This window comes from Salminus brasiliensis, chromosome 2, assembly GCF_030463535.1.
Source record: "Salminus brasiliensis chromosome 2, fSalBra1.hap2, whole genome shotgun sequence".
NCBI lineage: Eukaryota > Metazoa > Chordata > Actinopteri > Characiformes > Bryconidae > Salminus > Salminus brasiliensis.
In genome coordinates, this window is record NC_132879.1 from 17,452,036 (window position 1) to 17,479,010 (window position 26,975).

Consider the following 26,975-nt stretch of genomic DNA (forward strand, 5'->3'; position numbering starts at 1 on the left):
GAGCATTACGTGCAAATAACTAAAGCACAGCCACAAAGACTACTCAAATTCAGAAAAAGCTTTCTTTTTCTCTCTTTCTTTTAGCTTTAAAGGTATTTTTAATTGAATTTCCAGTAGTAAGTAACAACTGTGCATATATACACACACACAATACATTATCCATGTTTACATCGTGTGAAGTGGTAATTATATCATATGTTACAAAAACAAATTGCAATCTTTGAGTTTGCTTTTTTTTTGCAAACGTTAGCTTTTTTAGACCTTTTTAGACAGACAGAAAAACAGATGCAGACAGACAGATAGATAGATAGATAGATAGATAGATAGATAGATAGATAGATAGACAGACAGACAGATATATATATAGATAGATAGATAAATAGATAGACAGACAGGTAGATAGATAGATTGATATACAGATAGACAGGTAAGCAGACAGACAGACTGATAGATATACAGACAGATAGATAGATAGATAGATAGATAGATAGATAGATAGATAGACAGACAGACAGACAGATAGATAGAAAGATAGATAGACAGACAGACAGATAGATAGATAGATAGACAGACAGACAGATAGACAGACAGACAGACAGATAGATAGACAGATAGATAGATAGATAGATAGATAGATAGATAGATAGATAGATAGTTAGATAGACAGACAGACAGACAGACAGATAGATAGACAGACAGACAGACAGACAGACAGACAGACAGACAGATAGATAGACAGACAGACAGACAGACAGACAGACAGACAGACAGACAGATAGATAGATAGATAGATAGATAGGTAGATAGATAGATAGATAGATAGATAGATAGGTAGATAGATAGATAGATAGGTAGATAGATAGATAGATAGATAGATAGACAGATAGATAGATAGATATTAGACAGCGGAGGAAATGAATGGAGGGTCAGAGTTGGGAAGAAACAGCAGAGTAATGATCAGACACATACTGTCTGGAGATTGCAGGCTTTTAAGTGCACACTGGGGTTATTCCTTCAGCAGATGGTCTGCTTCAGCACCCTAGGAGCTCATGAAGGCGGTGTTTTGGCGCTGCATGTGTTTGCCCAGTAAAAGCTCCAGCACACACCTCCTCGTGGCCGCCAGTAACCCCGGCTCCTCTAGCGGATGCTCGCCTGGCTCTCCTATAAAGCCTTCAGGGAAGTGAGCAGATGCTCTTTTTCAATGAGAGGAGCTCACGTTATCTGACCGGTCCTAGTCCGAGTGACTGAGACAAAGCCTTAACCCAGTTTAAACGGAATACAGCGAATGCCCAGGACCAGATCTTCAGGTGTGTGCCTGTGAGAAGGTAACGCAGTGACATGCGGTCTTTTTCCCCTGTTTCCTTTCTTTCTTCTAAGGTGTCGCAAAAAGGCTTACAGCACAAACAACTACCTGAAGCCAGGCAAGGGTCTTTATGTGCAGTTTTACTGGAAGAAAGTGAAGCATTTAGACAGCTACTAAACTGCAGAGACGGTCATACTTATTATATATAGACAGTTTAATGATTTGAACTGGGTCAAACCCCCGTAAAAACCCGTACAAGTAGTCTTCCTTTATGTCTTTTGTGTTGTTTCGAGAAAAGGTAGCTAGGGTTTATGGTGCTAGCTGTAGCGTTTCTCTCAGACAGCCGTCCTGAAAGAAAATAATGAGCTAAGCTCCACTGGTAAATCAACATCTGCCATTCATTATTAGAGAAAGCTCTGGAGAACCTTGTGTTCTTTACCTCAGAACAACGAGGAACACATCAGAAGCCCAGCTCTCAACACCTACCCAGCACACAGGGGAGGATTCAACTGATTAAACTGGGGTATATTGTTAATTTGAGGTTATCTATCGACTCATAAAGCTAATAAAAAGTTATCTGAGTAGGTGTGTTTTTTTTGTATGTCTGTGGTACACTACAGAAATGTGGGAACAGCTTCAGCACTGGAAGGGCATGTTGTCACTAGTGTGAAGAGAGCGGGGCATGTCAGAGATTACTGCGGTATACACCGGTGTCTGATCATGCTGTAGTGTGGTAAGCAGGGTGGATGATATGGGGTATCAGAGAGATATAGAGTATCCATCATCTTCACGCTCATATATGTGTGCGTTTATGTCATTATATAAGTCTAATAACTCATTAAAGTCTCATCATATGGGCTGGGTAAAGTCAGGAATGTCTTTCATACATTCATACAGGACTCATATTCATATGTGGGTATGTGTTAGATGTGAATTTGAATGGTTCCTTTGCTGAGAGACATACCCTAACCATTTTATTTGCCACACTGTGACCATACATGTCTTCTGAGTTGTATTGGTAGTACTGATAACAGTAAAATTATAGTTTGGGTACTATCATGGTAAATTAGATCAGTTGGGTACTACTTTAGGTGCTTTTTGGGTCTGTAACACCCTACATGTAACCCTCTGTCCACTTAAAGCAAAAATGCTTGTTTCAGAACTATTGTAAAAAGTGTCTCAGACATCCGACTACATATTGGTGTGTAACAGTTTTTGGTGAGGTAGCTTTCTGTATCCGGGAGGTGGTAAAAACCCAGACGTGGCATTCCTTTCACCACCACTGTGAACAATTCGGAGTTAGTAAGTTTCTCTGGTATCTGACATCGAGTATCTATACTCATCTAAGCTCTTTGAAATTTTGACAACACTCCAGAAATTTGACATTTTAATTTAAAACTCCCTAAAAATAATTGATCAAATGATCTGACCTCATTAACTCTGAGGTCAGCTCAGGTGAGTGTAGAAAACATAAGTAACACGTGTGACACAAGGCCCTGAACGATAAAGCAATTTTTTCATTCACATTTTCACTGAAAATACAAAGAGTCTGTTTGTCTATCTGCTTATTTAAAAACAACTCACTATAAGCATCAACTGAAGATTGGATAAACAGGGTGATTCCTAATATAGATATATTCCCTTATATCTAGTCTGTATAGTTTTGATGCTTCCATTTCTCGCTACAACACATGCTTTTTGTCTGAGAAGCAAAATAAATAAAATCCCAGTCGACCATTTTTTGGGCATCTGATTGAATCAGTGAAGACTTATTTGGCCACATTGACTTTGAACAATGATGGTTTGAGCATAAGACCCCACACACACACACACCCTCGGCCCATTTTTTGGGCATCTGATTGAATCAGTGAAGACTTATTTGGCCACATTGACTTTGAACAATGATGGTTTGAGCATAAGACCCCACACACACACACACCCTCGGCCCATATGAATGGTTTCATTAGCATAGTACAGGGGCAACAGATTGGCTCTCAGACTACCGCTGAAGAGCTTTGATCAAAAGCAGCCATTCCTGGAGCAGCTACCTGGAGCTGTGAAATTCCTTACAGAACGATTCCCCGACCACAGTGAAGTCCATTATTCCCACTTTAATCAGGGAAGACATGGATGGGTGTTCTTAAATGAGATGAGGCAGGACACTACAGGACAGGACAGGACAGAACAGGAGAAGACAGGAGGACGAGGAAAACGTGAGCAGAAGGGATTCAGATAGGCGCTGCACTTTGTCCTGGACTTTTGAGCTGCTCTGTTGGTTGCACTTGGATGCCTTTTTTTACTCGGCTGTGTCTCTTACCGTGTCTCATTGTCAGCTAGGGAGAGCAGCGTGAGGAGGACCTGAGTGAAGATGTCCATCTCCACTCAGCTGGGGCTGCTGCTGTGGAAGAATTTCACCTACAGAAGACGACAAACGGTAAGTAATATTTACCAAGCTGGCGCTCTTTACTTCTTTCTTCTCTGCTTCGTTCATGTAGAAGACTGTGTTGCTATGCGTGTAAGTAACATTCCTCTAACTCAGTGAAGATACCAAAGCAGAGAACAGAGCAAACGGACAATAATCTGGACAGTTACGCTTACATTTACAGTGTATTCATCATGTTCAAATGTTGGTCACTTATTGTTGTAACTCTTTTGACCGTTTGACGTTTGACCATTTTTTATTACTACATTTTTATTACAGCCTCCAGTGCCTTTGTCTATTATAAAATTAACACCACTGTGGGAGGTTGTTTGGCCAGCTTGTCTGGGGGCACCAAAGGTTTATTACATTTTATAAGGAGAGCAGAATGTTGCTGACTCAGGACTTATCAGTCATTAGTATTGAGAGTTCAGCCATTGAGGGTCACTCAACAGCAGGGCTCCAGGAACTGAAGCTGCAGGACATAAGGGGCAGATGTCCATGACAATGCTCTGTCCTCCAGTAATCTACAGGGTTACCTAGAGGGTACTTCAGTTCAAGGAGCACCAGCGTCTTACAAATAGCAGACTGTGTCACTACTACTTTTATATGTAGTTTGTCAACTATTTAAAAATTGAAGGAAGCACTAACTTCAGACACCATACAGGCCTTTTGAGTCAGCAGTTGAATTGCAAAACAATTTCAGGGAGGAGGGGGTGCTGCATACAAGCAACATTTAGTTTGGTGTTTAATTTATTTTATTAGCACAGGACTGTTTTTTTTTTCAGGTTGATCTTGCCTTGCATTGTGATTAGAATGGCCATTAGTTTATACCTTTAATACCTTTAAAGAAGAAAGAATGCAAAAAAGTGCCCCCTCCCAATGTGAGCCATAATTATTACTATACAACATAATTTTCATTCGTTCATTGATTGTGTACAGTATCTCTAATGTATGCTACTGCTGATTTACCACAGTTCACATCACAAAAGGTCAGGCTGTCAAGTGATTAGTGACCAGTCCTGAATACAATCTGACCTTTTCTGGACAGCTCTGCTCAGCCCTCAGTCTGCATACATGCTTTCTATATCTGGGAATGGATTATTGATGTATGACTGATGGGTTTGACATGTATTAGTAATGAGAGGTATAAATAAAAGCCATCCAATGAGAACATGGCAGTGGAACAGCTCTGCAGAGTGCTGCAGATGCTCTGTTAGTGGGAGTGAAGAGGTGTGCAGACTAAAGTCTCTGTCTTCCTGTAATTTCTATTAGCAAGGGACAAGCACTCATCTTTTAAGGAAGAAGGGGGGGTGAGAGATTGTGGGGGGGGGGCTTTGTCTGCACTTAAATGAAAATGCTGAGTTTTTTTTCTCCTCCTCTGTCTCACCTTTCTCTCCTTGCATGTTTGCACTGCCTAGCTCCAGCTGCTGATTGAGATAGTGTGGCCTCTCTTCATCTTCTTCATCTTGATCGCAGTGAGATTGAACTACCCCCCATATGAGCAACATGAATGTAAGTAAGCAGTTGTGAGTAAGAGTCAGATGTGGAGAAGGCTGTCTGAATGAATATGTTTGACTTACTCCTCCAAACTTTTCACTGTTATGCTGCATCGTTTATCTGGAGTGGGCATCCATTTTCGGTTTCTCCCTCAATTCCGGATGTGATAATGGAAAACAAAATAGCTTCCATATGTGGTGGCAAAGATACCTCTGTAAATACATCAACAAACTGCTCTGTGTAATTACTGCTTTGTCCTGTGCAACTGTGCTGCAGGGTTCAGTTAAAAATGATGACAAATGACATAAAAGTCAAAGATAAAGTTCTCAGTAGGGCAAGATTTCTCCGATTTTACCAGCACTGCATTTATGGTTGACCCTTATCGCGTATATCAGGCATTATCAGTGATAACAAGGACTAGTTTTTCATAGTAGCAACATTCTCTTGGTCAGCGATGAGGATACTTTAGATAATACTGATTTTGTCAAGGGCAGCCTGCACCTATTGGCACACATGCAGCATAGCACACACTGGGCAAAGTGATAACTGCTTTGACATGTCACATTACAGATAGGTGATAGATGAGTGAGAAATATTAAATGGTAGAGTAAATTGTAAAAGTGTAAAGTTTCATTCTGGTCTGTAAGCAGTACCTTAAATCCCTTAATAAAAGTTAATGTTCACCATTGGCTTCATTTCAGTTTAACACCTTAAACAGCCTATGGCCCGCCACCAAGCCGAAAGTGTTCTATTACCAAATAGCCCCACCGGTTTGTACTGAAGTCCCTTACAGAATAAAAAGCCTGTCTGCATTAAGAGGTTAAATGAGAAACCCAAAGAGTGGGTCAGAAAGAGTTCATCAGCTCTCTAATATCAAAGCCAGTCCATTTATTAGGTGTTAAGTGCAGTTGTAATATCGCTGAAGATCGGTTTATTGCAGCATGTTTTTTTATGAGACCTCATTGCTCTCCTAATCTCCTTGTCAAAGTTCTATTTGTGAATGATATTCAGGGTGCCTTAGACACTCTTGGCATCTTATCTTTGCCACAAGCAGAATGGACTTGTGCAATAGGTGCACACTCTGTGACATGCACTATATCATCTTTTGGACATAAATTAATGACAGATGCGTTAATAGAATAGGTTTTTAGAAGATCACACTGGAAAGCCAGTTGTCAGTTGCTGCCTACTGACACTGTATTTCAAGACAGTGACAGTTCTTTTTACAGTGTAGTGTATGTAGTAATTCATGTTCCTTATAGTTATAGATCCTTATAGATTTCCCACCACTTTATGCAGTACTCCAGGTGTATTAGTTTTACCAGAAGAAGATCTGTAGTGCAATTTGTAAAGTGTGTAATTGGCTGATTTATACAGCTTAAGGGATCTGTCCAATGTTTCCAAATGACCTTATAAAGCCTGGCTTAAAACAACAGACTGTGTCTGTTAGCAGGTTTTAGCAGGTTACTGGTTTATGCTGTTACTGTGGAAGATTTATTATTAAAGATCTTATGAGCATTGCAGATTTGTTCTGAAAAGTACTAATCTTGAAGGTACACTCTTACAAATAAAGTTGCTTCAACAGGTGCTTTGAAAAATGCAACCCAAGAACCAGTTTTGGTTTTTAATAGAGAGAAGAATTTTTAAATTGGTAAAGAACCTTTACATCAGTTGATTCATGTGTGGAACCAAAATCCATCCATATAGAGAGCCTGTGTTATGTATTGCTTATACATAAATGAAAACTCTCAAAAAAAAATAACATTCAAAATCTCTATGATTGCCCTGAAATTCCACTCGTATTCAAGGAGGAAGAGCTAACTACATTGTATTTCAGTTCTCTATAAGGTTACGGTCTGGGTGATGAGAGCAGCATAGTTTTGATGTGAATCATGCACCATGTGAGTCCATGAGCGTGTTGCAACTGCTCAGTGTAACAATTGGTTAGACAACTTCCTCTTTGCACAGTGATCAGCTATGTAGAGCTAATCAATTTTAGAACCATTAAAACAACAAACAAACTAACTAACTAACTCAACTCTCCATAAACATGACTGAAACAGCTGATGATGTTGACGGTGTGGTGGTTGATGAGGTATATTAGATCATTTGTTGACTGACAGCATACACTGCATTCATGATTACTCGGTTGTTCTCTGCCTCTTTAGGGGTTATCTTATCTTATGCTGCGCTTAGCACTGTGCCAGTTGGCAGTCTTAAGGTTGACTGATAGCAGGCCTACTTTTTTGACTTGTCACACAAATAATTGTTATCCTTGGAGTGGAGAGGGGCAAGCCTCAGGCCAAAGGTCCAGCATTGCACTTAGGTAATCACTCTCCCCTCGATAAAGCCACTCTACAAAGCTAGCTTTCTCTCTGCAAGAAGATTCGAAGGCGCTGATGTCTGATGTTTGCTAGCTCCTGTCCTGGCCCCCAGATAAGACAATCACAGGACACATGAATACTATCTTAGCACAGAAATGACAACATCGTACTCTGTAGTTTCGGACATCGTGTACATGCTTGCAGTCTACATTGTAGATGTAAAAATGGTATCATGATCCAAATTTCCCTTTTCAGCTTAACCTGTTAATAGATTCTCCCATCCACTTCGATGAGAGTTAGTACTTTCCTTTTTCAATACTAATCAATTGCAAATATGTAATTAAATATTTAATTTCACAATAAATTACTCAAATAATTACATTTACATCCAATTGCAGGGCAGCTGCTGCTGTAGAGCCCTTAAGCAAGGCCCCTAAAACCCCTTTGCTCCAGGGCTGCTGAAGCATGACTGACCCTGTGCTCTGATCCTAGCTTTCTAAGATGGGATATGCAAAGAGAAGAATTTTATTGTGTTGTACAGTTAAAACCATAATACTACGGCTCTTCCTTTGGTATAGAATTTACACTTCCAGTAGTTTATTACTGTATGGGTTAACAGTGACATGTTTTAGATGTTTAAATTGTTTTAAATATTTATTTGAAGACTGAAACTGCAGGTCTAAATGACTAGACTCTCTCACCTCTTCATCTGAATGACCCAGTTATACTACTACCCTGTTCCCACTCTCCTCTCTCTCTCTCTCTCTTATTGTGAGAACTCTCTTTTCTTCGGCAAAGCAGTTAATTTTGTCTCCCCTTTCATTCTTTCTCCCTCTGCCGTCTCAGGTCACTTTCCCAACAAAGCCATGCCCTCCGCGGGCACCCTGCCATGGATCCAGGGCATTGTCTGTAACGCCAACAACCCTTGCTTCCGCCACCCTACCCCTGGAGAATCCCCCGGAGTAGTCGGCAACTTTAATGATTCTATGTAAGTGTAAATGAGTCTGTCAGCTTATGGCAACAACCCAGCAGAACATTAATACTGTTGTAAACTGTACTGTGATCGATTGCTCAATAAAAGAGGCAGTCTTCATGGCGTATACTTAGCATTTTGATGTGTTGCTTTCCCTTTTTCAGAATCTCACGACTTTTTTCTGATGCCAAGAAAATCCTACTGTACAGTCAGAATGACAAGAGCCTCGATGGGTTTAAAGAGCTAATCCATGCAGTGAAAGCTCTGCAGAACAACACTTCAGGTAAGTGGACAGTGAGAGTAGCTTCCAAAAGCTGGGAAAATCCTGAACTGCACTTACACTTAACTGAAACCTTAGGGATTAATCCCCTCTGCTTTGTTCACTCAAAAAACTCTGTGTCAACGCTGGACTAGTTTAACGTCCAACATTATATGTGAATCCATGTGTGGCAGGTATGGTTTGGAGCATTGCTTTTGTACATGGTGAAATTTTCCACTTGGAAACGATGTGGGCGAATAGCTCACAGTGTTCAGAGGTTTCGGGCGAGCTGTGGCAAGTCAGTGACGGGGTTTGTGTGGGTGAGGATAGGCAAAAGATACACACACGTGCGCACACCCCTTTCCTTTCAGTCCTCACGCGACACCTGCCTTCCCCTCACTGCTTACTGGCTAAATGCTCTAAAAACCTCTCTTTCCAGTAACACTTAATGCTCCTCACACACACACACACACACACACACAATCGAGTGGTCTATAATTGTGTTACAGGGTCTCATGGAGGCAGAGCATCAGTTATCGTATACAGCTTCACAGCATGCTATTTATATCACATGGGTCATCAAGGATTGTTGTGGTTACATCTCAGAGGACATTGCTTTTGCTTTTGGAGTCTCAGTGAATGGCAGGAAAGGCGTTGGCTAATGTACGTTGTTACTGTAAATTGGGATAGGGTAGAAATTGTCTAGCCATCAATCACCATTGAGGACCTAAGTATTTAGTTAAAGTTGTATTGGAATCACAGTCCACAATAGTGCTTATGTTTGCATACCTGAGCCTCAGAGTTACAGCATTTAAGCTACTGATAAAGTCTCTGCTCTCCTCAGGATGCTACACATATAATCTCATCGGTTTATCAGATTTATGTTGTCTCATTTTATGGCTTTGTCTCATTTTATTTCAGCGTAGTCCAAAGTCACATTTAGTTTTCAAAACAGTGTATGTGTTGCTGCAAAGTAGAGGCAATGAGCTATCAAATGTGTGTAGGAAAGGAGTCCAGTTGAAACCCCCCCTAATCAAATTTCAGCTTCAAAAGTATGTCTCTGCCCTCCTGCATAACAACATGTAAGCTTTGAACTGGCGTTCCAGGTATTGTGAAGCTTCTCCACATTTCCTCATGCTGTGATTACATTCTTTTTGGTCTATATTATTTTCTCGTGCTAATAAACAGATGGCGCAGCACTTGAAAGCAGCATGGGTCACAGGGTTTGTCATTATTGGCTTTAGCTGCTTAGCCAGTTCCGTTTAAACCCATTCACTCCAGGATCACAGCTGTGAAGATTGTGGAATCTTTTCCAATTTAAAAACAATTTGCGACTTGTCATGTTTTTACACCAGCTTTTTTTTTAAACTGTTATCAGTTTTTTCTACACATTTGTTAAATTTCCTAGAGGATTTACCTATTGTTAGACAACGGTTCTTTAATATCTTACCTGTTGTCTGGACAGTAGTTAGTACTATAAGAGTAAAGGAACCATTAAAGAGCATTGTATGTTATCCAGCATGCCTTTCCTTGGGGCTGTCACAATATGTATACATCTCTTTTACAGACAGAATACTGATGAATGAGTTGCTTTAGATTTACAGTTGTGGAAAATTATGGGAGATTGCTTTTGATTACAAATTATTACTGTAGAAATTCAGCAGAATGCAGTTATATCACTGTACCTCTGTGATCAGAGGAACATCACAGTAGACACTTGTAAGTTATTCACTGTTAAAATGAACAAGTTATGCAAGTAGTTACCAGAATTTGCAGTAATCATACAGTAAATTATTGTACAGGGTTTGGTCAGGGTTTTGTTGACCAGTTATCCGTCTGTCTTAACCCTACAGTAGTGCACCCCCTAAAGTGCTATGTCCGCTTAGTTATAGCCTACTGTGTTGTTGGTGTAGGCATTAATCATGTAGCCATGCCAGAAACTCAGTGTTTTTTCTATGCTGTTCTCTCCTTTTTTGACTGTGAGCTAATTCACAGCATGTTCATTTACTACTGGGGTAACATGGAGTCACTGTTATAAAATAGCCAGTACCTCCAATTGTAATGTACATCAACGCAACAAGATTCCAAATCATTTCTTTTGATTCATTTGTAATGAAATTCTCACAGAAGTAGGCATTTGGCATTTTCAAATGATAAAAAATGTGTTATAAGCTTTTGATATGACAGTGACTCTTCTTCCCTCGACTCTGCAGTTTCCCTTTTGACTCCTCACTAGCCGACATCTTTTTCTTGTTCTTTCCGGAGCGTGAATTCAGTGGGGACAGGCTTTAACAATTCAGGAATCTGTCGTCTGCTGGAGCCTTTGCCCCCCTGCCTTAGAGCTGAGAGTGAATAAGCTTTCAGCCTTTGTTCCCCAGAGGAGGCAGACAGGGGAATGGGGGCAGTTGAGACAGACAGTCAGGCTACTCCGAGTACTCTGAGTGGAGTTTTTAGCAGGTCTTTGGAAAGGCAGGTGTGAATGGGCACACTTTAAAGAATTACATACAAGCCCATGTGTGATTCCTGTCCTTTAAGATCTTTAAACACGTGTGACTGAGAACATCTTGAAACCCAGATGAGCTTTGTCAGAAAGAGGACATTATCCAGCAGTGTCCATATGGTTCTTTTAGGCAATTTATGCAGTTTTTGAACTTTTTAAAAATCAGCAATGTTACTGACAAGGGATACACCAGTATGCAAATATACTAACATCTGACATCCGATACTACTGACAACTGCTTTTTTATATTTATCTACCTGGATTAGAATTAGAATGAAATGTAACCCTACAGAAATGAGTTATTTATGTAGTGTTACAAATGAAGTACAATGAATAAAAAGCAGATATTTTAGCACAATGTCCCAGTATTACCTGTTCTCCTTTGCTGGAGTTTGTTTTGCACTTTCAAAATGGTGCTCTTCTGAAGCACTTCTAATTTAATGGTCCATCTAGACCATCTAACCGTTAATGAGCTGTTTATAGGGTGGCATAGTGGACCACATTCAACACTAACTCTCCACTTCTAACTGTCATTTTAACTTTGTATTGGACATTGTGTGCCTTCACAAGGAAAATTGATATAGCATAATGGGTAACACCACTGTTCCTCACACAGCAGACTGGAGTTGAAATTCCTTGCCCACGCTATACCAGTAATTCTATATTCGCCTGCCTCTGTAACATGATTAAACAGTAAGTCTCTCCAGAAAAGCCTCTGCCAAATGCCGTAAAACTAAAGTATATGTAAATGAGAGTATTTCAGACAAGGAGAAAAAAAAATTATGATGCACTGTAGAATCGTGGACTATTCTCGAAAGCTTGTCCCCACCAGAGTGCACGGCTGACGCAGTGAACTTGCAGCTCAGCCCATGTCTGTGGCATACCTCAGAGTGCTGCCTGCTCAGGCATGTGCTTGAACTTTATAGATAAATGAAACTTAATCCAGAAAGCAGGAGTGCTCACAATGGTCCTACACCTCAATGAGTACCTGAGCATTCAGCAAGTGAGTACATGTACAAAAACAAAGGCTTGGGGACATGGGAGGAATGCACTTGAAAGGGAAAATTTACAAAAAAGAGGGTCACGTTTTCTTGAATTAATCTCAAAATGGATGGGTGGATCTGCTGGAAATAATATTTGTTCAAATTGCAGGAAATTGATAACTGATGCTATTATAAGGCATTTGTCAAGACGTATAATACAGCTGTATTTATACTCCTCAGGTTTCAAGCTTAAAGATTTTTTGAACGACAATGAGACCCTGTCAACATTCCTCATACAAAACGCCTCCTTCCCTGAGAATTCTGTCCAGGACATTCTAAAGGCAGATGTGAACTTGGAAAAGGTGAGCAGTGATATTCTGATTTTCTACTACAATTCCTCATCAGTGCCTTATCATTATCATGCAATAAAATATCATGCCCATTAAAATGCATAGTTAAATAAGTGCTCACTCAAATAATGTCTCCCTGTCCTGAAGTAATGTAGAGTTATGTATAGTCAATACAGTATTTAGGGTAGGGATATGTTTTCTATGTCTTTTTCTATTTTTCTTTTTCTATTTTATTATGAATCTAGGTGCGTAATTTAAAGACACTGAAATGCTCTTTGCTGTATATTATTCAGAGATTGTCTATTGGCAAGTAGATGCCAATTAGCACAGTTTAATCAATGTAGAATGGCCATCAGTAGCTGAATCTCTTTATAATGTTCAACCCTTGTTTAGAACCTGGCACATTTGTCACATGGACAACTTATGCACCCTGTTCACATAATTTTCATCATCATGAAAATTCTCACCCTAGTTTTTCCATTTTTGTCTGTTTGCCCTGCTCTTATTGGGTGTCTCAGGTACTAACCAAAGGCTTTGGGGTGCATTTGAGGGATATGTGCAACACATCCACCTTGGAGGACTTTGTAAAAATCCCAAACAGAAAGTTGGCCAAGCTGACCCAAGACATCATCTGCGGCTCGTCGAAGACCTGGCTAAACCAGGCTGAAAAACACTTTATGGACAACCTGGACTTCTTAAAGCCTATACGGGTAAGAGAGTAAAATCAGAACTAAATGTCCTAAATAAAAAATAAAGCCCTTGTAGAGCCCATGTCCACAATTCCTTTCAGTCTACCTTACCAATAAGACATTGGAATATATCAGCAAAACATTGCCGGATATTCTGATTCTGTTTTTGGTCTATAGATCACAAGTAAGATACTATTCAGCCAATTCAGCCAACACCAATTCTGATTGTTTGTAATTTAGAAAAAATATAATGTAATTGGACAGTTATGCATAACACTATCTCAGTTAACAAGTATGGGGGTTAGTAAATTAATTTATCTTCTAAAGACCAAATGATACTGAAAGCATTTCTGAAGCGTTGTTCAGTCATCCATCAAAAAAACTTTAATTTTAATCAGTGTTTCAATGTTTTACTTTACACCAGTCCTTTTCACTTGTGAGACATAAACTCCACAGAGAAACATCAAATCATGCACACACTTATGATCGTGTTGACCTTGTTGTTTCAGAGAAGCTCCTATACTGTAAGCTAATCTTCTCATATTGCCTTTAAACAGTAAGCCATGATTGTGGACTTGTTGGAATTAATAGACCCATTATTTGTGTTGTCTGGCTTTAAACCTGTTATAAAAAATGTTTCTTTAAAAAAGAGAGGAGAAGGTCCAGTAGCGCTGCCACTTTGATCCAAGGATCACAGCTACCTGATAATCCATATTGCATTGTTGATGGCTCATTTCAGACCGCTGGAAGCCCTCTTTTCTTATGGGCCTACAGTTACAGATCATTGTTAATCTCCATTGCCAATAACAACTATCTAGATGAGTGACCTTGTTTATGGAGCTGCTTAAAGAACTTGCTGATGGAAATCACTTTAAATGAAACAACCCCCCCCCCCACGCTTTCCCTTCTGGGTTAATGAATATAGCAGGGTGAAGAGGTCATCGTCTTGTCTTATCGGGAACTTTATACTGACCTCTCACACATCACTGACCACTGTTGTTTTGCTTCTATGAGACATACACCAGGTGACTGTCTCATTGATGTGTGCTTTGCGGTGGAGCAAACAAACTGCAAGTTGAAAAAAAGAGGGAGAGGCAAAAAGAGAAGAGTGGGACGAAAGGCTTGTCCTGGCTTGTCCTCTGTACACTCCTACATGTAGCCTGGAGATACGGTTGGGCACATAACAGCAGCTTTAGCTTGTTCCGATTTATCAAAAAGCCATGAACATCACGCTGTGTCTTACAGCATTCTCATCAGCAAAATCTGACAGTGAATCAGCACAGGGATTTGGGGATGATGATTCTCTTCCAGGGAGGATAAATAGTATGAAATGACAGTGGCTTGCAGATAACATGTAGACAGTAGGTTCACAGGCATGACTTTCATACAGCAGAATCTTTCAGGTTGTGTGAGGCAACTTTTATGGTTTTATTTAACTGTTTATTCACATTCAAGGAATGAATTAGGTCATATAGATATTAATCTAAGTTCTGATTTTACAGCCCCATAATGTAGATACTATACTCAAATAAAATGATGGAACTGTAAGGGCGTACTTCACATTTGAAAAACAGGAAAAACATACACATGGAAGAAGGTAACACAAGCTGGATATGAATAGAATAGAACTGAATAGAATACAAATCCCTGGTCTAATGTTAGCTTTCAGACACACATTACGTTTAGTTCTAGGTAATATTGCTTTGTCCACCCATTAAACATGCTTCAGAGTACAGAATGAGGGTTGTTTCTGAACACATCTTGTTTTTTATTTTTTTGGTTGCCTTAAAATACTCGTACTACCATTTATAAGATAATTAAACATGTAAAAATACCAGTGCTGTGTTCCTGTATATGTATCTTATTATATGTATCTTATTGTACACCAATCTTCTGTTCTAAACAGAACAGTGCTATTTACTTACAGTTGGGAACAGAACCTGCACATATAAACTCTTTGCTCTTTCCTTGCAGTCGGATGCAAGATCAGAAACCAGTGATGCCCGTCAGGTCGCCAAAGCTGCAGACAACCTTCTGGAAAGCCTGGGATCTTTGGCTGTGGAGGTAGGCCCTGCGTGATGTTTAAGCAATTAAAGCTTAAAGATATGATTACATTAGAAATTACAGGAAATAGTGGCATATTTTAGTGATGCAGCAGCATAGACTTATAATGTGTGAATTTGAAGGTATCTCTTGGACTTTACCTATTCGTACTAGCTGGAGATACTTTTCAGCATAAATGCGAACAAAGGGCCAGACTCATTGGTCAACTTTAAGCATATAACACTTCAGTGTGTTCATGTGACGCTAAAAACATATTTACACGAGTGACTAAGAGCTGGGGATAATGAGAAATTACCAATCTGAATGATGAGGAGTCTAACTGTGTAAATATGTCCCTGTCACACCCACTGTGGGATCTAGTGAACAGTAATGACTTGACAAAGGTTCAGTTCCCTGAGTCTGACTGAAAACAATAAACTGTTTTGGTCTCAGGCATACACCAAGGCAGTGTTAGATGTATGGGCTAAAACTTCACTGGAGGCCTTTCCTGCCTTTGCTCGTGGCCCTGCCAAGATTTTTCCATAGAAGCTTCCAGAAAGCCCTTTTTTTTCATTTTCGTGTTCTTCCCTTTGATCTTGCTTAGACAGCCATTCCTCTGTGTAGCACCTACATAAAGCACCAGCTTTAGATCTGTTTGGTGCATGAAAATGATGTAGCTTGTCCTGCTGAACCTTACTATTGATTTTTAATTGATCAATTAGAAGATTGTTAGTTATAGACCATAGAAAGTGCGAGTCACTCTTAATGACGACAGCAACTGCTGGGCTGCTGGGGGCAGCAGTAAAAGTGTCACATTCTGCTTGGATGAGGCCGTAACTCACGCTGTGGATCTTGTGGGGACAAAGGAGGGGAGGGGGGTTGTTTCAACTCTCAGCTGGACAGACCTGCGACCAGGCACAGCTGAACAAGCACAGAGACGAGACGAGGAGCATTTACAGAGCATACTTACAGTATCTGAAATGTTTGACCTATAGAGTTTAGTTGAAAGCCTGTGATCTGAATGTTCGAACAAAAACCCCTCTGTGTCGTCTCCATCCTGGAGTGCTAGGGCAATCGTTAAACCACAGAATGCAAGCCCTTCCCTCTGGGTCAAGACGGGACTTACCCATGAACTCTAGTAACCTTTTTACTGTGTCTTTGTGCGGCCTGGCTCATTGCAGATATTTACCAGAACTCTGAATTGGAGACATTTTGGAAGAATTCAAAACAACCCTGTGAGCCTGAACTTTCTGTTGAAGGAATACTTTCAGCTAAAAAATCTAATTTACACACTTTTCCCCTTATGCCAAATGCAGCTGATCGGCTAGACCCTGTCTGGACATGTCTGCAGTTCGCTTCTTTGTTTTCGCACTGGAGCTACAAGGATAATGCAGCTAACAATGAAAGCGTATTAGATTAGACAAGATTAGATTGCTTGTCATTGAGAAAATACAAGTACAAGCCAAACAGATATATAAATAAGTAAACATTATGAAACTGAACATACAGTTGGTACATACAAACCAGACCAATCTAGAGTATATTTGAACAGTTAATTAAGCAATAATGTAAGCAGTATGAAGATGGTTGAGGGCGGTTGGTGAGGTTGACAGCACTAAATAAGTTATTCCGCAGCAGAGCTTCCTGATTTGCTTCCCTATTGGTGGGGGTGATAACAGGGTGGGAACTGTCTTTGATCATGTTCCTTGTTGTTACAAGTTCTCAAACACTAATTTCTGGGTCTTACTGGATAGTGTTGCTGTCCTCTCACTTTGTCCTCTCAGCACACAGTGCTGTTAGCAAGTTAAACAGATTGTAGCTGGTTAGCTTTTAGCCAGACCCCCACTGGCTTTGCTTGGTTCTGTTTTCTCGAGTCTTAGGCCAGTGTTTTCCCTTCTGACTTGTGTTGAGCTCCAGTTTGGTAGTCAGCTAAAGTAGTCCAGTTTGATTTTGAGGGAGTGAACAATGGAGAGCTAAAACAGTAAACGCTAGTGTCTGCTAGCATAGTGCGGATTCCTGTTCGCTCCCCCTGGAGTTTCATGGTTGCACTCTTCTCCTGCGGACATTGGCTCATGAGGCCTGATTCGTGTAGCAACCTGTAATTCCATTAGTAGCAGAGTCTGGACTTGATGTGCTTCTTTCTAGTATTACCATGTTCTCCAGGTTCAACACCATGTTCTCCAGGAGACGCTGTCGTATTTTTCGCTTCACCAGCTATGATAACGGCTTTTGCTAATGGGCTGGCTGTATGTAAATTTTTGTGTAAATATAATGTGACAAGACTGTTCCAAAACATTTTTGGAGAATTGGTCCATTTTACGACTCTGTTTTTGCTAGGGTAGTATTTTCTTTTGAAGGAGACTCTGAACTCTCATTATTCAACTGTGCCAAGATAAATACAGTTGGACATTAAAGGGCCCCTTAAAAGTAAGTGGAAAATTGTGTCCATTTGAGTTTTCGCCAAGTTCAGCACTTATTCAGCCCAGCTGACAGTTAAAGATGCACCTCACCACATCAGTGTGTGATTGTGATTGTGTTGTTCTGGGACAGTGCAACAGCTGCCCTCCCCACTTGCATGTCCTCCTCTGTTAGTGCACTGTAACACAAAATTGGAAGCATGTGACAGCTTGGCTTGCTGATATGGCTGAGTGAGTCAGTTCAGAGCTAACATTTATAGTCCAGCACATCAGCACTGCTGAAGCTGGCTATGTCATGCCCCACACCTCTGTGCTCTCAGCTTTACAGGGAATGACCGACAGTAACTCTTCACTCTTCTGCTGTTTGTCTCCACTCACAACTCCTGTTCTCATTGACTCATGCATTTTTGAGGAAAACACAGGAACAGGGAATAAAGAAGCATATGCAGCTAGGTCAAAGTGTGTCTGCTGCTCCTTTCCTCTAACTCAGATATCTGCAGCGTTGTGCAGCCATCGTCGTTTGTTTTGTATAAGGATGTATCCTGCTCATGTCGTATAAGGAAGAACAAGCTTTTCAAGGCTGTGTGTTTACTGCGGTTGAGTGCTACAGCCTTTAGGCCTTTATGGCTGTCACTCCCTGTATTAGGGATATTCAAAAATGACAATAACAGACAATAGAAATATAACAGAGGAGAATTAAGTATATTTCTCACTGGGTTTGTGTACATAAGCCTAAAGACCTGGCCAGCTGCTGACAAAGACATGCCATGTATAAGAGTATGTTTTTAGTATATTTGGGAACATAATTGCATCGTATTTCAGCTTGCATGCTTTTTAAGTTGCTTTGGCCCAGTACATTCTTCTTGGACATCTTGGCATTTTATTATATTTCTCCATTTACAAAGCTAGTCTATGAAAAGACTTGTATGTTCCTCCAATGTTTGACATCATTTTACTATAACGTGTTCCTTTCATTGTGTTAAAATGTCCTAAAGAATGGACCAATAGAATCTTCTTATGAGGGTCCTCTTCTATTAGCAATACTTCTCTACAAGTACTAAACAAGCTATGTGTGTGAATTTGCACATCTATGTTAGCAATTGGGTGCAACTTAAAGTAGTTGAATGCATTCATCAGAAGGGGTTTCCACAAACATTTGGACAAATAGTGTATCTTAAGTGCTATGTTCTGTATTGAGGGTACAAGTATGTTGTTTGTATCTGAGTAAGTAGAATGGGCAGTAATATGTTTATTAAAAAAAGAACAAAATGTTTCCTGATGGACAAACTAGTGTATTTTTGTGGCTTGGCTGGTCAGTAGGGCTAATATATGCACATTCATGTTCACCTAGAATTTAACTGGTTGGCTCACATTATTTACATCATAAAATAAAAAAGAAAAGAAGTTAATTAGGAGTGAAAATTGGCTGATTCAAATGCAGCCCTGTGTACAGCCAAGTATTCCTAATTTGTTTTCCTCCTAGTGACTCTTCTGAGTTTTATTGCAGCCATTATATCTATCTAAATCCCAGATTCAGATGTTCCTGAATTCTTCATTGAACTATTTTTGCATTTCAGTATTCTGCAACACCAGCATTGCAAAAGCCAATACTGTGAAAATGCTAATCAAACTATGTTGTGGAGCCTTAGTCTGACCTACTGATCTGAGGTGTTCCGTCTCAGGCCTCTAACCTCTGTATTGTTCTCTCAGCTGGCCAGCATGCGGAGTTGGAGTGACCTGCGAAATGAGATCCTCTTCCTGACCAAGAATGCAACTGGTTCACCCAGTCAGATGTACCAAGCAGTATCTCGAATAGTGTGTGGACATCCTGAAGGTGGCGGGCTCAAAATCAAGTCCCTTAACTGGTACGAGGACAGCAACTACAAAGCTCTGTTTGGAAACTACAACAGCAGCGATGAGGAGCCTGTTTCAGTCTATGACAACACAACCAGTAAGCTTTGCTCGCTGAATTATTCCATTTATTTAGTATTATTCTGTAAATTCCAGTTGATAATGAGCAATTATTTGGAAAAAAAGTTTTAGGTGTCAGAAATGTCTGTTCCATTTTGTGATTGCAGCGCCTTTCTGTAACAACCTAATGAAAAACATGGAGACAAGTCCCATCTCTCGCATGATCTGGAGGGCTTTGAAGCCTCTGCTTATGGGAAAGATTCTGTATACCCCACACACACCTGCCACCCAGAAGATTATCCAAGAGGTAAGAAGCTTCAACAACTATGTCATGTTATTATACAAACGAGATACTGAATTATACAAATGAGATGCTTACAATTCAGTTTTAAAATCTGATTATCTGTGCAACATTTAAAGCTACTTTAAAATATTTACACCTACAGTATGTTACATTATTTAAATTATGTTAATGTTAATGTAGGTTACTAAAAGCAATATGTTGTTCATGTTCAAGTAATTTGACCATTATGGCAACCATAGCATACTGTTGACACACTGTATTGTTTGAAAAAAAATATTACAGATGAATAATTGAAGATTATAATAAAATAATATTGAGATTATTATTTAACTATTGAATTATATATTGAAAATAAGGGCATTTCTTCATCAATATTGTATTTTGTGTGTTTCGTTTTTTAACTATGGTCAAATTACTCCCTACTTCTTATTGCTTTGGTTAATGGTAATATAAGATAACTTGCAGTGGAAATGTGATTTAATATAGCTAAATAAAAATATGTTTGTCCTCATGCACTGTTCTCTCTGGTCTAGGTCAACAGGACATTTCAGGAGTTGGGTGTCCTCAGAGATCTAGGTGGAATGTGGGAGGAGACTAGGCCCAAAGTCTGGAACTTCATGGAGCACAGTGAGGAGATGGACCTAGTTAGGGTAAGTTTAGCCTTTTACTCATCACTGACCTCCAGTGGTGGGCATGTTATCTGGCCATTCCTGAACTGAGTTTACACATAGTAGGCAGACACTAATGCTGATGTTTAGTCTGTGTTTTGATTCTATATTCTATATACAGACCTTACTACAGAACAACGTCACAGCCAATTTCTTCAGTGCCCAGCTGACTGGCACTCAGTGGAGCGTCCAGGATGTTATCAGTTTCCTGACCAAACAATCAGAGGACACACGTCCACATGGGACAGCGTTCACGTGGAGAGATGTGTTCAATGAGACAGACCAGGCCATTATGAGTATATCCCGTTTCATGGAGGTCAGTTTCTCACACTCTTTTTCTAACATATACATGTCACAACAAGCAATCTCTGCTTCACGGTGCACAGCCTAGCTGCATCAACTTGACAGGTATAATGAATGTTGTGAACTGAATATAGTTCCCAATCTTCTGCAGTCTCCAAACTAACTGCATTGTACGTGGTTACCTTTTGCATCAACAAGCTGCATGAACGTATGACACAGATTAAGAAGAAGAAGTGAAAGTGAAGCAGCAAGCAAAACTCTTTAGTGTAGACCAAACAGGAAGTTGCTCAAGTTAAGGTCTCAATTTGTAAAACCAAGCTAATAGGAGATATTTTAAGATTTGTAATGATTCTGTTTGAATGCATTCAGCTACTTTAAGTTACACCCATGGCTGACATGGATGTGCAAATGCACATACGCACAGCTTGTCTAGTCCCTTTCGAGAAGTATTGCAAATAGAGTAGGACTCGCTGTATCAGATAAGCATGAAACTATTGGCACCATGCCTAATGCCAGCCATGAGCTAGAGAGTTATAAAGCCCCCAGCATTGAACTATGAGCAGTGGAACTGTATTGTCTGGAATGATGGTGCCCCATCCAAAACTTTTAGGATGAGTTAGGGAGTTAGGGATGAGGTGGGGTGGTGATCATCAACATCATGATCTTACTAACACTCTTATTGCTGAATGCTATCAAATCATCACCGCAAAGCCTCTAAATCTAGAGACAGTTACAGCCAAGCTTAAAGGGTGTCTGCAGTCAATATAGAATGTCCATATAAGACCAGACACAACCCCCTCCAATATATATGAGTCTTTATTTCTACACCACTGTTTAAAGCTCAAACCTTTAAATCTATAGTCTCAGAAAGTAGAAATGGTAGCTGATAAATAGGAACCCATTGTGTGTTTGTCTCTGCAGTGTGTAAATCTGGATAAACTGGAGCCAGTAAGCACGGAGGAGAAGCTAATCAATGACTCTCTGGCTCTCCTGGACAACAGGAAGTTCTGGGCTGGAATCGTGTTCCCTGACATACACTCTAACAGCTCTGAACTTCCGCCCCATGTCAACTATAAAATCCGTATGGACATCGACAATGTGGAGCGCACCAACAAGATCAAGGATGCGTGAGTCAATTTTGCTTGTTTATTTTAACCCTGCATAGTGAAAGGTTTTCATTAGCATTGTTGTTATACTGTACAAATGTAATTACACATGTATACACATATACATTCAAATTATAATCACAATTGCAGTAAAGATTGTGAACTTGAAATCTAAACTTTCAGTAGAATCTTTCAGTACGAGTGAGAAATAATGAAAATCAAATAGAGCATACTTGTGTTGTTACTGGCAATAATCACAATTTCAAGTATGAGTTAAAATACGACAATGTAATAATAAATATTCAAATAAAATAATAGTCTCAGTGATTATTTATTTTAAAATAATTATTATAATTAAATTATCAGCATTTATTTACTATTCTAAATAATTGTTTTTATTCCTGTAGGTACTGGGACCCAGGTCCTAGAGCTGATCCATTTGAGGACCTGCGATACATTTGGGGTGGATTCTCTTACCTGCAGGACGTAGTAGAGCAAAGCATAATCAGAGCAGTAACAGGGACCAAAGAGAAGACTGGAGTCTACATTCAGCAGATGCCTTACCCATGTTATGTGGATGACATGTAAGATTCTTGAGTTTTTGTTATGAGTTTCTGTCTAGATATCTGGAGTGGCAATACTGTCTGTAGGATGAATCTTTATGGAATCTTTGTTGCCTCTTCTCTCTCTGTAGTTTCTTGCGTGTGATGAGTCGGTCCATGCCCCTCTTCATGACCCTTGCCTGGATGTACTCTGTGGCCATCATTATAAAGGGTGTGGTCTACGAGAAAGAAGCCCGCCTCAAGGAAACCATGAGGATTATGGGATTGGACAACGGGATCTTGTGGTTCAGCTGGTTCATCAGCAGCCTCATCCCTCTGCTCATGAGCGCTGGACTACTAGTGCTTCTGCTTAAGGTAATGTTACTACATGCATTCCACCATTTATCAGTTCCTTTTCTTTAAAAATACAAGAATTATATCCATGGCCATTATGAATATTATACATGCACATGTGTGACCTTTATGATGATAATAAGATTCTCCTAAATGAGAACCAGTAGCTGACATGTAACTACACATCTTGCTGTTTCTTAACCCCTTAAATTCCCAGGCTACATTTAAATATTGTTATTCAGTAATTTCAAAGCCATTATGCAAACTAGCAGAATGTTCTTACATTAAGCATGAGAAAGAGAAGATGGGACCTGCCAGATGGTTAAGAGGTTAATCAGCTCTATGCCAAGTGTTTTACTTCATGTTGAATGCAGTTGTGGTTTGTGGTGAATACAGCTTAAGTGCACAGAAGGCTGCAGAAGGCTTTTCTTAGTAACAGTAATAGCAAACGATACACGTACAAGTCAAATTACTTAGCTGAGTTATTTGCATAGATGTAGATCAATAGAAAACGATTGAGGTATAATTAAAATGACATTATTTTTTACAAACTTATCCTCCATCCTAACGACATTACCCTGCAGCTGTGTAAAGATTAATTGTTGAATGTAAACTGGAAGGTATTGATTATGTATTAGGGTCATTTACACTTGATGTATAATTTCATTATGTAGATTAACTGGCAGCAGTTAACAGTACATCCTGTAATTATTTGATAGAATGTGATGATTAACTTGTATTTAAACACTTCTGAATACAATTGTCTTGTAATGACTTACTCCATTTCATAGACGCAAAATGTCCAGCAATACTATGAAAGATAAATATTAACAGTAACAATTAAACATTATTGTGATTTCTTAATTTCTGCAGATGGGGAACCTCCTCCCTTACAGCGATCCTGGAGTTGTTTTCCTCTTTTTGGGCTCTTTTGCTGTGGTTACCATCATGCAGTGTTTCCTCATCAGCACAGTGTTTGCTAGGGCCAACCTGGCTGCTGCCTGTGGAGGAATCATCTACTTCACCCTCTACCTGCCCTATGTTCTGTGTGTGGCCTGGCAGGACTATATTGGCCTTCCTGCCAAAATCATTGCAGTAAGCTTACAACCACCACAACACAACACAGCAATGCTTCTGTATCTATCTATCTATCTATCTATCTAATTAAGAAATGCTAGTTTAATTCTACAGTAAAAACACATTTCTGTGCTATAATGTAATTATAATCAGATCACGCTAATAATTAATCTGGTGTGACCTCCTTCCTATACACTTTATTAAAGGATGGAATTAAAGCAAAGCAAATGGTATCATGCTAATTGGGTGTAGCTTTCATTTAACAAATATGATATATTATCTAATGGAACAGTAATATGAAAGAAATTTGTCCATCATTGATTTTTTCTTGCTTGTCTGCAGAGCCTGCTGTCTCCAGTGGCATTTGGGTTTGGCTGTGAGTACTTTGCTCTGTTTGAGGAGCAGGGAGTGGGCATCCAGTGGAAAAACCTTGTCTCCAGTCCAATGGAGAAAGATGATTTCAGCCTCACTACCGCCATTATTATAATGTACTTTGACGCCTTCCTCTATGGTGTCATGACATGGTACATAGAGGCTGTGTTCCCTGGTCAGTATGGCATCCCCAGGCCATGGTATTTCCCATTTACCAAGTCTTACTGGTTTGGAGAAGGTGACCAAAGGCTGACACCAACTCTGAAAGGCAAGAAGACTAATTCAGGAGGTAAGAGCACTGTACCCGTTTGCGATGTTGATGGCATATGATACTAGAACCTTCTGTAACTGTACAATTAGTGTTTCTGTACCTTCTGTGTGACACATTCTTCTGTTTATTTATAGCTGTGTGCATTGAGGAAGAGCCTACTCACCTTGATTTGGGAGTGTATATTGAGAACCTGGTTAAGGTCTACCGGCATGGCAAAAAACTGGCCGTGGATGACCTGACGCTGGGCTTCTACGAGGGCCAGATCACCTCCTTCCTGGGTCACAATGGAGCAGGGAAAACTACTACCATGTAAGCACCTGGCAAATAAGTGTCAAATAAATATAAATATGTATTTTTATCACCGAATACACTAATATAGAACAATAATTCATTAAATAACCTCCCATGTAATGTTTACTCTTTGCTTTAGGTCCATTCTGACTGGTCTGTTTCCTCCAACCTCTGGCACGGCATACATAATGGGCAAAGACATCCGGTCAGAGCTGAGTGCCATCCGGCAGAGTTTGGGAGTGTGCCCTCAGCACAATGTCCTCTTCAGCATGTAAGTGCTCTACATATTCCAGACCTTTCTTTCGCATTGGCTACATTTGATCATACCTGAAAGCTGCGTTTTGACAAGTAAAGTGCTTCTGTAAGTGCTTTCACTTACTGATGTCTGAAGCATTTCTAGAAAAAAAGGCTTTTACTAACCTTTTCAGACCTATAAAACATAATGATCTTCACTGAATCACATCTGAAAGTTCAGGGTCTGGTGTGATTCTGTTTAGGATGAATCTTTGGTCTCATTCATATGCGGTGTCTTTAGGTTGACAGTAGAGGAGCATGTTTGGTTCTACGCACGTCTCAAAGGCCTTTCTGAAGAAGAGGTAAAGGCTGAGATAGACCAGATATTGTATGATACTGGACTTCCACACAAACGCACGTCCAGGACATGTGAGCTCTCTGGTGAGTTGAATGGACTTTGCAGTTGATCAAATAAGCTCTGATGAGTTTGGCATCAGCCTACATGTTAAGTATTAATTATGTTTGCCTTGTAAAGGTGGCATGCAGAGGAAGCTTTCAGTGGCCCTTGCTTTTGTTGGAGGATCAAAGGTCGTCATTCTGGATGAACCAACTGCTGGTGTGGACCCATATGCCCGCAGGGGCATCTGGGACCTCTTGCTGAAGTACCGTGCAGGTATAGCATAATGTTTGCCTTTATACTTTAGGCTTCCTAATCGACACAGAGGTTCTTACAGTTTAAGTGAAAAACTCAGTAGGTCCAAAGCTGCTCTAAATTAAACACTAAATCTCTGGGTCCTTCTGTAGGTCGCACTATCATCCTTTCCACTCATCACATGGATGAAGCAGACATCTTGGGTGATCGCATTGCCATCATCTCTCATGGAAAGCTGTGCTGTGTGGGCTCCTCCCTCTTCCTGAAGACCCATCTGGGAACTGGATACTACCTCACATTGGTTAAGAGAGAACCAGAAGCTTCACTCAGCTCTTGCAGGAACTCCAGCAGCACTGTGTCGTTTGTCAAAAAGGTGAGATGTGGCTCCCGTCACTGAATGCTTTGTGTGCTTCTGATGGTTTTAAAGGAAACGTCATGGTTTAAAATTTAACTTAATGAATGATGTATTTTAGGATGATGAAGCCTCAGAGAGCAGTTCGGATGCTGGTCTGGGCAGTGATCATGAGAGTGATGCTGCCACAGCTATTGGTAAGCTTTCAACCATTTTAGCTTTGATCTGAGATCAGGTTTTACAGATACATGCACTTTTATTGTCTTCACTTCACAAATAATACTAACATCTAACACATCTACACTCTCAATCCTGGTTTTAATCTCCCTACTAACCCACTGTGTACCTGGTTCTGAATGTACCTGCAGGCTCTTCATGGACTGACTCACCTATTGTTCCTGCAGACATCTCTCTAATCTCAGGTCTCATCCTCAAGCACGTCCCCAACGCACGCATGGTGGAGGACTTGGGCCATGAAATCACCTACATCTTGCCCTACGAATCTGCTAAAGATGGAGCCTTTGTTGAACTCTTTCATGATATGGATGATCACCTTGCTGATTTAGGCATTTCTAGCTATGGTGTTTCTGACACCACTCTTGAAGAGGTACACTACTGCTTTCAGTGCTTTTAATTTGCAAATGGCAAGGTGATTGTTCCTTCCCTTTGCATCACCATCTTGTTTTTGTGATGTTTTTTTTAGATTTTCCTGAAAGTGGCAGAGGACAGTGGGGTTGATACTGAAATTATGTCAGGTAATATTTACATCAATACATTT

At 40.0% G+C, this 26,975-nt stretch overlaps 1 protein-coding gene across 6 annotated transcripts in view; it reads left to right on the top strand.

Annotated features, from left to right (window-relative positions):
- Positions 1 to 1,209: 1,209 nt before the first annotated feature.
- The window catches only part of abca1b (ATP-binding cassette, sub-family A (ABC1), member 1B), a 36,456-nt gene continuing 10,690 nt past the window's right edge, over positions 1,210 to 26,975 (top strand). The window contains exons 1-25 of one of the 6 annotated variants that reach the window (XM_072669078.1): positions 1,210 to 1,325; positions 3,637 to 3,737; positions 5,144 to 5,237; positions 8,393 to 8,534; positions 8,684 to 8,802; positions 12,502 to 12,623; positions 13,130 to 13,321; positions 15,275 to 15,364; positions 19,471 to 19,711; positions 19,839 to 19,978; positions 20,509 to 20,625; positions 20,765 to 20,959; positions 21,868 to 22,073; positions 22,460 to 22,636; positions 22,747 to 22,969; positions 23,822 to 24,043; positions 24,368 to 24,686; positions 24,803 to 24,977; positions 25,099 to 25,230; positions 25,495 to 25,634; positions 25,729 to 25,866; positions 25,998 to 26,218; positions 26,319 to 26,394; positions 26,566 to 26,804; positions 26,901 to 26,952. In XM_072669078.1, the coding sequence (XP_072525179.1) occupies positions 3,672 to 3,737; positions 5,144 to 5,237; positions 8,393 to 8,534; positions 8,684 to 8,802; positions 12,502 to 12,623; positions 13,130 to 13,321; positions 15,275 to 15,364; positions 19,471 to 19,711; positions 19,839 to 19,978; positions 20,509 to 20,625; positions 20,765 to 20,959; positions 21,868 to 22,073; positions 22,460 to 22,636; positions 22,747 to 22,969; positions 23,822 to 24,043; positions 24,368 to 24,686; positions 24,803 to 24,977; positions 25,099 to 25,230; positions 25,495 to 25,634; positions 25,729 to 25,866; positions 25,998 to 26,218; positions 26,319 to 26,394; positions 26,566 to 26,804; positions 26,901 to 26,952 (3,838 nt within the window). In that variant the 5' untranslated portion in view covers positions 1,210 to 1,325; positions 3,637 to 3,671. Of the gene's footprint in view, positions 1,326 to 3,410; positions 3,517 to 3,636; positions 3,738 to 5,143; positions 5,238 to 8,392; positions 8,535 to 8,683; positions 8,803 to 12,501; positions 12,624 to 13,129; positions 13,322 to 15,274; positions 15,365 to 19,470; positions 19,712 to 19,838; positions 19,979 to 20,508; positions 20,626 to 20,764; positions 20,960 to 21,867; positions 22,074 to 22,459; positions 22,637 to 22,746; positions 22,970 to 23,821; positions 24,044 to 24,367; positions 24,687 to 24,802; positions 24,978 to 25,098; positions 25,231 to 25,494; positions 25,635 to 25,728; positions 25,867 to 25,997; positions 26,219 to 26,318; positions 26,395 to 26,565; positions 26,805 to 26,900; positions 26,953 to 26,975 lie in introns of those variants that run through there. The other 5 variants (XM_072669069.1, XM_072669112.1, XM_072669086.1 and 2 more) reach the window with 5 other exon arrangements.